General features: G+C 44.1%; 1 protein-coding gene across 1 annotated transcript in view; it reads left to right on the forward strand.

Annotated features, from left to right (window-relative positions):
- Positions 1-10,506, forward strand: part of Ttc29 (tetratricopeptide repeat domain 29) — a 185,723-nt gene that overhangs the window by 35,535 nt on the left and 139,682 nt on the right. The window contains exon 7 of the mRNA XM_021220729.1: positions 3,284-3,469. Within this exon, the coding sequence (XP_021076388.1) occupies positions 3,284-3,469 (186 nt within the window). The remainder of the gene's footprint in view (positions 1-3,283; positions 3,470-10,506) is intronic.

Below are 10,506 nucleotides of genomic sequence, written 5' to 3' on the forward strand. Positions count from 1 at the left end.
ACCCATCCATCCATCCATCCATCCATCCACCCACCCACCCATCCATCCATCCATTCATCCATCCATCCATCTATCCATCCATCCATCCACCCACCCATCCATCCACCCACCCAACCATCCACCCATCCACCCATCAAGGGCCATGGTGAATCTCATTTCATACTAGCTGTGGAGTATCAGTGGTCATCTGCATCAATGCTGCCTCATCTGTGGCAGGAACAGTGGTTGTCTGCACCAGTTCACCTTCAGCAGATGTGCACAGCACAGCAGATGTGTAACAGTAACATTGGTGTTATTTAAATCACCAGCACCACTTGTTGCTTTATACCAAACTATTTAAAGCAACCTAGTCCTTCCTTTTGGTGTTATCTTCCATAGGTTAACATACCTGTCTCAGACACATCTCATAGTCCCTGCTATGAGACTTTTCCATGACACCTGGAATGTTATTTCTAAGTGTCTTGAGGAAAAGTGGCACTAATAGTGAGAGCAAACTGAAGGCAGCAAAAACTCAAAGTCTCTTACACTTGACTTGCAAATTGTGGTTGAAGGTTGAAGCTGCGTTGTCTTCTGGCAACATTCATTTAATACACACAAAGTCTGTTAGACTCAAGTGGACTCTCACACAACGTAAGTTTTATGCAAAGTAGAGAAATGGGGAAAACATCACGGAGTCAAGTAAGTCTGGAAGACTCCGGGTTAATTAGCTCTGGGCTTAAGCATCCTGATTCTGCACCATTTACCCAAACATTGTGTACACCTTTGTGTATTGTGTTATTTCACTGAGTGGAGAAAATTAGCAAGAGGATGTCTCAAACTTACTGTAGCAGAGAATCCCATTCTTAGAGTACAGGTCAGAGAGCCTGAAGAGCAAACCCATGGTGAACTTCCATCCTCAGATGATACCTGCGTGGCTCTCTCGAGGAGAGCAGGCTACTTAGACTGTGAAGAGTACAGATGTGGTTACAGAAAAATAGCTCAGCTCATTGGCAGGTTTTAACTACAGAATCCTGGCAACTTACATAATTACAACTCATTACTTTAAAACATACTCTGCATATATGTTGAGAATATTTTAAATTACAGTTCAATTTACTAAAAAAACAAAATGTTTAGATACACATTTGTAAAAATAGAAAGTTGACATACCTTGAGTCTGTAAACAGAAACTCCAATCAGGAAAAATGAAACATTTGATAAACTATTCTAGTCCACACACAGTAGGTGGGAAGTTTCTGTAGGATAAGCTATACTTTACTAGTCTATTCAGAGTAGGTGGGAAGTTTCTGTAGGATAAGCTATACTTTACTAGTCTATTCAGAGTAGGTGAGAAGTTTCTGTTAAGAAAAAAAGGTGTGGTATTTAGAAGTGTCTTGAGGAGCTGAGAAAATATCTCTATGGAGAGTTCTTCCCTGTGCAAATGTATAGTTAGACTTCCAGCACCCGAGGAAAAGCTGGATGTGCCAGCTCGTCAACTTGACAGAAGCGAGTTATCTGAAGAGAGGAAACCTTAATTGAGAAAATACCTCCATAACATAAGGCATTTTCATAATTAGTGATTGATGGTGGAGGGTTCAGCTATTGTGGTGGTGTCACCTCTAGGCTGGTGGTCCTGGGTTCTATCAGAAAGCAGGCCGAGCAAGCCATGGGGAACAAGCCAGTAAGCATCACCCCTCCATGGCCTCTGCATCAGCTCCTGCCTCCAGGTTCCTGCCCTGTGTGAGTTCCTGCCCTGACTTCCTTCAATGATGAACTATGATCTGGACGTGTGAGCCAAATAACCCTTTCCACTCCAACTAGGTTTTGGTCATGGTCCTTGGTTGCAGCAATAGAAACCCTGACTAATACTAAATATGGCTGAATGTTGCTGTAACACCAGTGGAGATGGGGGCAGAGACAAGAGGATCACTGTGAATGGTTAGCCACCCTAGTCTTAACAAAGCAGGCAAACCTAGTTCCAGGTTTTTGAACCTGGAGACAGAGACCCAACCTCAAGGAAATAAGGCAGCAAGCAACTGAGGAAGATACCTCTACAAATGTGTGCATGGGTGCACACACACGTGTACTCCACTCTATTCACACATATACACACAAAGAAGTGATTTTGAAAAAATGAAGTGACTTACGTACAGCTCTTGGTTGCTACCTTTTGTATGTTCAGGATAGTTCTTGGTTTTTTCATTTAATTTCATACAACATATGGATAGATAATATTGTCCACAATTATGGTCATTTTAGGAGCTGACCCTCCTAGTAATATAGAGAAGTTGGCATCAGCAATCTCTTTTCATAATGACTTGTTTAAAAGCAATTTAGTCGTGAATACAGTGGCTCACTGCTGTAATGTCAGGTCTTGGTGGGCAGAGGCAGGAAGAATGTCACCTTTGAGGGTTGTGTAGGCCATTTGATTTACAGGATCAAGGCACAGTTCTTACCACAGAGACATCTTTGCTCAAGTACACTATTGCAGCATCATTCACAATAGGGGCTCGCAGTTTAGTGGCATACTCTTGGTGTGACATATGTATGTGCAAAGTACAAGGATGCATGTAACAAATTACCAGGAGTTTGAGTGAAAAGAATGGCTTGTATGTACACATTCTCAATTTAAAAACCTCGAGACAGAAGCACAGCAGTCTATCTTTTTTAGCATCACTTCACACTTGTATCTCTAGAAATATTGGTAGAAAACGAATGAAGTACGGAGACCATCCTGACCTGAGTCTCCTGTACATATCAGCCGTGTTATCCTGTTGGTAAAGGAGTCCTGGAGCTCCCATCCCCCATCCCTCATCTCCCATCCCCTCCTTTATTTCGTCATGCTTTAGAAACCCTGAGTTTACCAGGCTTTAGTGTTACATGCCTTTAGACCCATCACTGGGACTTTGAATAGTCCCTCCCCTGTCCTCTCCTGTCCTCCCCTCCCCCACCCCCTCCCTTCCCCTCATCTCCCACAGTGATACCACTAGCCTCCTGTTCCAAGAGAAAAGGAACCTTGCTAACAGACACCCTGCTTCTGTTGTATAAAGAAGTCCTACTTCAACCAACTACGTCTCAGTTTCTAGTGTGTCTGCATTTTTTGGAAAGATGTTTGTTGCCTGTCTTACGCACGTATCCTTTGATTAATTATTTTAATAGTTAAAATAAATGACATTGTGCATTAGATTTCATTTTCAAGGCATTGGCCATGTATTTAAGAAAAATATAGAAGTAATTTGCAGTATCATGTTCATATAAACTAAGCCGTGTCTCTGATGCACTATGATTTTTCTTCTTTGTAAAGGATACTATGAAGAGGTATATAACAACCTGTATGCTCTGGCCTGTTATTTCGATAATTCTGAAGACAAGTGGGTGAGGAATCACTTCTACAAACGGTGTTTTAATATTGCTCAGCTGATCAAAGCTGATGGCGGGAAGAAAGAGGCAGAGGCGGAGGAACACATGGGCCTTCTTTTCGAGGAAGAGGGTGAGTTGGCCTTCTCTGGGGATGTCTGGGGGGCTCCCAAGACCAAACCAAGGTGAAAGTTAAGAAAAGGCCCTGCATGTAAGGAGGCTTTACTGCAGTCAGAAAGCCAGAGGGAGTGCCCATAGTCCGCTTCAGTGTTCCGTGGTAACAAATCCCCCGCTCACAAGTCTTTGCTGGCCCCTGAAGAAGCCAGCTATCTTCCTTAATCATGCCCACATCTGATCCGCACCCTCTATCGCCTTTCTCAGGTCATGTGCTATATCATGTTTATGTTTGTGGTACGTTGTTATTGTTGTTGTTGTTATTGCTGTTGTTGTCGCCATCATTGTTATTTTCACACCAGCCCTCTTTGTCTATTTTGTAATAGAATTTTCACTCACAGAGCTTAGAGTTTAGAAAAATAGAAGCTCCCTTTGTGAGTTTCCTAGTGCTCCTCCTCCTCCTCCTCCTCCTCCTCCTCCCTCTCCCCCTCCCTCCCTCCTTCCCTCAGATGAAAGGATAAAAACTGCACAAATCGGATTCTGCCTCGCTATGGTCTTACAATAATTACTGAAGGAGACGCTTCTTTAAACAAAACTTTGTGTTTAATGTTATAATAAGACAACCCCAAATCAAACCCAAAAAGTAGAATGGTCAAGAACATTTACTATGATGACTGATCAGAAAGTATGTAGGGGAATATGAAACTATTTTATAAACCTGCTATTTCAGCACTCGGCTCAGGTTCTGTGGGAAGGTGGTCAAATTGAAAGAAAATATGTGTGTGTGTGTGTGTGTGTGTGTGTGTGTATGTATATATATACTCTGTGATAGCCATTTTGTAATGAACATTGTAATGGCCAGTGTGTGATTGTGATTGTTGATACATATATATCTATATATTTGATATATATATATATATATATATATATATATATATACTGATATATACATATATAATTAATACATATAAACTTTGTGACTAGGATGATGTGCGACTTTGAAACAAAATTACATTAAGAATTAGTTCCTGTATTCTGGAAAGCTGCAGCTAAGTTGGGTTGTATCCTAAGACATGGCAGACACTACAGCGTGATCAGGGGCCATGAAATGCAAACAGCACAGTGATGCTGGGCAATGTCTGGCTTGTGCTGAGAGGTCCTGAGGACTGCATTCAAGGGATGCATGATGGAGTTGAGAGGCATTGCTAGGATTTAGATATTGCTGGCATTTAGATGTGTAAAAATAACAGCACCATGCTCTGAAAGAGGAGCCACAGCCACATGAGAAGCAGGAGGGACGACTTGCTCTGAGTGGAAATTGCAGTGGAAGGGAGAGGCAGAAACGGCAGCCCTCATAGTCAGAAGGTGAGCCTCTGTACATTCAGACAAGGAAAGGCATTCAAGTCCACCTGAGATGCCAGCCATGGGAGGGAGGGGTGTGCCTGAAAAGCTGTCATGGTGATATAGCCCAGAAGAAGCAGATAAAGGTATTTAAGAGAATGTAAATCCATTACAATTACAGTTTATAGTATCTTAAAACTAGAGGGCTAGTTAAATAAGCAGCTCTCTGCCACAGACTTCCATGCAGTCATGAACTTGCAACTGAGTAAAATCCATCCAGTGATCAATGTATCAGTACATTTATCAAATACTGGTCTAGAGTCTTGTGCCCAGGACAACACAGTGAACGAGAGCGAGTCCCAGGAATCATGAAGCCAACTGCTCTAGGTGTAGAGTCACTGTGTAGAGTAATTCACATCATTGAGTGACCAATCTCCCGCCCTTTGTCTTGCTGAATAGAAGCTCTGTGCTCACCTATACTCTCTCCTCCCGGGTTTCAGAATCACCATGTGTATGCATGACGAACTTTACTGTTTTGTTCATTCATTCATTCATTCATTCATTCATTCATTCATTTATTCATTCACACTACAAGTTTTGGGAGTGTTCTAAACCCTAGATAAAGCAGCCACAGCACTGTGGTTGGTCATCTCATTGATGACAGACATAGGGGCTGGGCCAAGGTGAGTGTGAAGCATGTGATCCCAGAGGAACTGCTGCAAGGTAACATTTTCAGGTCTCGGGATTATCTTAGATGTCTCAGCCTATATCACCGTAAAATGTACTATGTCTGCAGGAAAGTGAGTATCTACCTTTGAAATATTTTAAGGACTTTGCCTTTGAAGCCATGTTGAAGCTGGAGTCTGTTGGTTTGTTTCAGAACTACCTTTTCTCAGATCTAAAATTATGGGATCTGTTTCCTTCATACCCTTGAACACTGCCTGAGCACCAGAACCACATTTTAATTGTAGCAGGAGTAAGCAAGAAAGCCCGGGCTTGGTGCTAACTCTAGTGGCTTTGCGCTTGATGACAGAGAAACTATCTGCAGCTTCTGCAGCCTCGGATAGAATTTTCACCAGAAAAGCAAACTCACATGGTGAGTTTAGTTTTTTAGCTGTTTTACACACAGCTAGAATGGAGGGGCTCACCCAGCTGTAGGGTCCCTTCCACTCATCTGATCTGATTGGTCCCGACAGGCAAATGGAGGCCCACAGCAACATCTAGGCAGCAGCTGGGCTCCGGGGCAGGTGGCAGCTTCCTGATTCCATGGGTGCCCCATTCAGGTTTAAAGAGGATGGTAGCCGGCAGATGGCAATGGGCGGCCTGTCAGGGCCCAACCAAGCAGGCTGTGGCTCAGGGCAGGGCTCCAGCTCCCGCGGGGAACCATAGAGCAAATGAGGAACAAAAGCAGATGCCATTGTCGGAGACTGGGCACATGGTTGCAGTGAGGGGTAATATGCAGCCCACAGGCACAAATGTGACCAGTTCTCACCTAGAGCCTCTTGGCCAAGTCAAGCAGAGAGTCTCAAGTCCCCACTCTGCTAAGGGTGGTTGAAGTCTATAGTGTGCCCTGGGTTCCGTTGGCTCAAGGGCAGGCAGGCTCATTCTTCAGTGTGAGTATCTGCAGAGTTATGACAGTATTAGTTGGCATGGAGTTCCTATAGTAAGTCCCTGGCCACAGCTTCTTTTAGAATCATGATCTTATTTATAAGGCTCTTACCGTGCAGCCAGCATGCAGGGGCAAGGACCATTCACACCGCATCTGGTGGGCGTTGCAGAAAGCACCCAGATCCCAGAGCAACGGGAGATGTGCTCCTTGATTCTGGAGTGGATCTCGGAGGGCTAGGTGAACCCTGAGTCAGACCTAGGAGAACACATGACCAGAGGGAAGTCCCCGCTGAGCTGAGGCCTAGACACTGCCATCTTTAACCCTAAAGTCTTCCAGTGACTCGGAGACTTTGGAAGAAAGAGAGAGACACCATCATGGCCCACTTCAGTTCAAGTCCTAGAATTGATTGCTAACTGTCATTCTGATGGATAGATAGTGTCTCAGTGCCAATTAGGTGGAAACCAGACATTTCCAGGACCATCATGACAACACACTAGGATGACCACCAGTTTGTTCCTGTCTCATCCAGGGACAGAAGGAAGATCTGTCAGTAGTGGCAAGGAAGGGCTTGCTGCTAAGGGATTGTATCTACCATTTTGTTTCCATAGAGAAGAGGTAGAATTTCCATTCTCACTTATCCTTGTCTGCTGATGTCTGATGTCTACCTCCTTCTCTATCTATTTTTTTAAACGTGTGTGTGTGTGTGTGTGTGTGTGTGTGTGTTTGGGGGATGTACATATGTGTGTGCACATGCACATGCATGTGGAGGTCAGAGGTCAACCCTCAGTGGTGTTCCTCAGGTTCCTTCCACTGGGTTTTGGAGACAGTGTCTCTCATTGACTTGGAACTTTAGTCACCAATGACCAGCCAGCAAAACTGGGATCCACCTGTCTCTGGTTCCACCATGTTAAGATTACAATATTGTACCAGTCTACTCAGCTGTGTGTGTGTGTGTGTGTGTGTGTGTGTGTGTGTGTGTGTGTGTGTGTGTGTGTTGGGGAGGGAGGCTTGTGCTTGTGTGCATGCATTTGTGTCTGAGCTGGATGTCAAGTATTCACATGGACTATTCTTGAACCCAGAACTTACCAATTCAGTGAGTCTAGTCAGCTGTCCAACCCCAAGGATGCCCTGCCCCTGACTCCCAAACACTGGGCTTAGAGAAGGACTCCAATGGCTGCCAGACATTTACATGAGTGCTGGGAATCTAAAGTTTGATTTTTTGACTTGGGTGGCAGTCAGTTTACCCACTGAGCTATCTCCCCAGAACCCAGGGCTGACATTTTTAACATGGGATCAAAGTCAGGTCCTCAAGCTGGTCTGACAAACACTGTACTGATTGAGCCATGTCTCGGCTTCCCATTCCTTAGTGAGCATGAGGAATATCCCCAACTGGGATTTTTTTTTTATCATGAATTTTATTAGGGGCAGTGTGGTTCCATTTCCTGTCATTAAAGTATCTATCACACTCTAGGTAACTTCTGTCAGTCAGCAGTCTGCCAATCAGTCCTAGGTAACTTCCATCTTCCTTCCTTCCTTCCTTCCTTCCTTCCTTCCTCCCTCCCTCCCTCCCTCCCTTCCTTCCTTCCTTCCTTCCTTCCTTCCTTCCTTCCTTCCTTCCTTCCTTCCTTCCTTCCTTCCTTCCTTCCTTCCTTCCTTCCTTCCTTCCTTCCTTCATCTTCTTCCCTCTCTCCCTGCCTCTTTCTCACTTTCTGTCCCTCATCTCCTCTCTTCTCTCCCTCCCCATTCTCTCTCTCTCCTCTTCCTCCACTCCCTCTCTTCCCTTCTCTCTCACACAAAAAATTCCATTGTGACCCTATCCTCCTGCTCATTAGTGCTAAGAGTCACAGACATCTGAAGGCTAGTCACAACATTATACATGGCCACTTGTCACTCCAGCTTGGATAATTTAGCTAATGCTAGTTTGGACTTGCTTGCAAAGGAGTGTTGTGTGTTCCTGGGTAGACAGTTAGATTGCTAGGACAGTTGTCATGTTAGCAGGAGACCACGGAGATTGCTAGGACAGTTGTCATCCTAGCAGGAGACCACGGGTAAACTATTCTGGCAGCAGCTTAATACTGCTACATCCCTCAAAGAGGGGCCTCATTGAGTCAGGAAGAACAGCGCATGTTCAGGCCCCTCTATTTTATAGGCCAGGAAGTGTCTATTTTATAGATTCAGGAAGTGTCATTATCTTCCTGATAAGACCAGGACCCAACACAACAGCAACTGGACATAGCAGATCCTTGATGCCAGCAGCCTAGAATTCAGGATTTGTGCAACCCTACCCCTACTTCCTGCATGACTGGAGGGGGCCGGAGGATTGGGGATAGGGGCTGGGGCAGAGCCTGCACTTTCTGTCCTGGGGAATACACCTAGATAGCAAGACTTCACTATGGCTGCTTCAGAGGTTGGAAAACAGCAGCCTCTCCTTGCCGAGAGAGACTGACAGGGTATAGATGAAGGGCAATTGCCCCCAGACCCACCTGATGACTTTTCATGGAGTTTCCAAAGGACCATGTCTTTCTGAGAAGCCAGCCTACAGGGGTCCGTTCTTGGCATGTTAATCTTCATACCCTAGATCTGGGGATTCTGCATAAGGACTGTTCTCCTTAAAGAGAGTGATTGACTTAGTGTAACTATGCATCTATAGCAAACTCACATAAATGCCTCAAACTGCAAGAAAATAGAGATGAAGTCATCGAGAACTATGATAAAAATAGTCTCTAGGGAAGAACACTCCATAACTGGAACTAAAGCAATAACCAGAATTGTCTCGAGAAAGCTTTATTGACCCTAAAAGTATCTTAAAACTGAAATTAAAATACCCTTCCTGCTTCCGTCAAAATTAATAAAAAGATTCATATTTTGGTAACTCCTTGGGAGTTTTTTGAATACGAGAGAGAGAGAGAGAGAGAGAGAGAGAGAGAGAGAGAGAGAGAGAGAGATATCTACCTATATGAAAAGAGAGAACAGACTGCCTTGAGACAGAAGGTAAATCAGGCTCAGTTTTCTCATTTCAGCAACAAATACCAGAAGACCAAAGAACAGACTGGGTAGGAAGGAAAGGAGATGCTGTAGGCCTGAGAAGTGTGTTCAAGGGCAGAGCACACAGACTACGTCCTGGCTTTCTCACACACCCAAGGGAAAACAGGTCTAGAGAGCCCCAGTTTAAAGGCACTAGGAACATAGCTTCCATGTGCGCTGTAGTCTGGAACCAAACAGGTCAAAATGAAATCTTCAAGACAAGGGAAAGCCTCGCGCATACGAGCTAGCCGTAAACATTCAAACCAAGCAACTGTAAAACTACATTTACCAAAAAGAAGTTAAGTGGTTCTAGTAGATGATGCATAAAATTAAGTATAATAAAATAAAATAATTTTAATTTTCTTTTTATGATTTTCCATATTTACCAAATGTTTCGAAGCAGTATTGATTGCTCCATGAGCCTATTTAATTTTTAACATTTAGAAGGCATACCAAAGTGCCAAATGATTTTTAAATCTTTTTGAACAAGTATTTATGAAAAAGAAAATATAAATAAAGTACGAATGGGAAGTGTAAACATTCTAACCCTGTATTAAGTCTAGAAAATAAAACAGAAGACCTTGAATATTACTAAAATGAACGAAATCATTGCAATATGGATGTGACTGTTCTTTGAGAATTTCAAACACGTACAGTTTGGATCACACCCTTCCCCTAACTCACTCAAATTACCACGTGTGTCTTCCTCCCAACTTCATAGCTTTCTCTTCCTCCTTAAAGAACCCACTGAGTACACCTAATGTCACCTGTGTGTGTATGGCTCTGAGCCAGTTGACCAACACCCACACCCTCAAAGAAAAGTAACTCTCCTCTGGAAGCTGTGATGGACAGGAGTTCCTCAGATAGGGGTGGAGCCTCATAAGCCCTTCCCTTAAGCAGAATCCGGTGGCCAGCAATAGTGTTAAGATCATCGCTCAAACTGGGGCTGAAAGAGTGGCTCCGTGGGCAAAGTGCCTGCATGCAAGCACAAGGGCCTGCGGTCAGAGCACCAGCACCCATGCGAAAGCTGGCTTACACAGATGGTGTAACTGGCTTACACGGATGGTGTAACTGGCTTACAC

The sequence above is a fragment of the Mus pahari genome, chromosome 20, assembly GCF_900095145.1.
Source record: "Mus pahari chromosome 20, PAHARI_EIJ_v1.1, whole genome shotgun sequence".
Taxonomy (NCBI): Eukaryota; Metazoa; Chordata; class Mammalia; order Rodentia; family Muridae; genus Mus; species Mus pahari.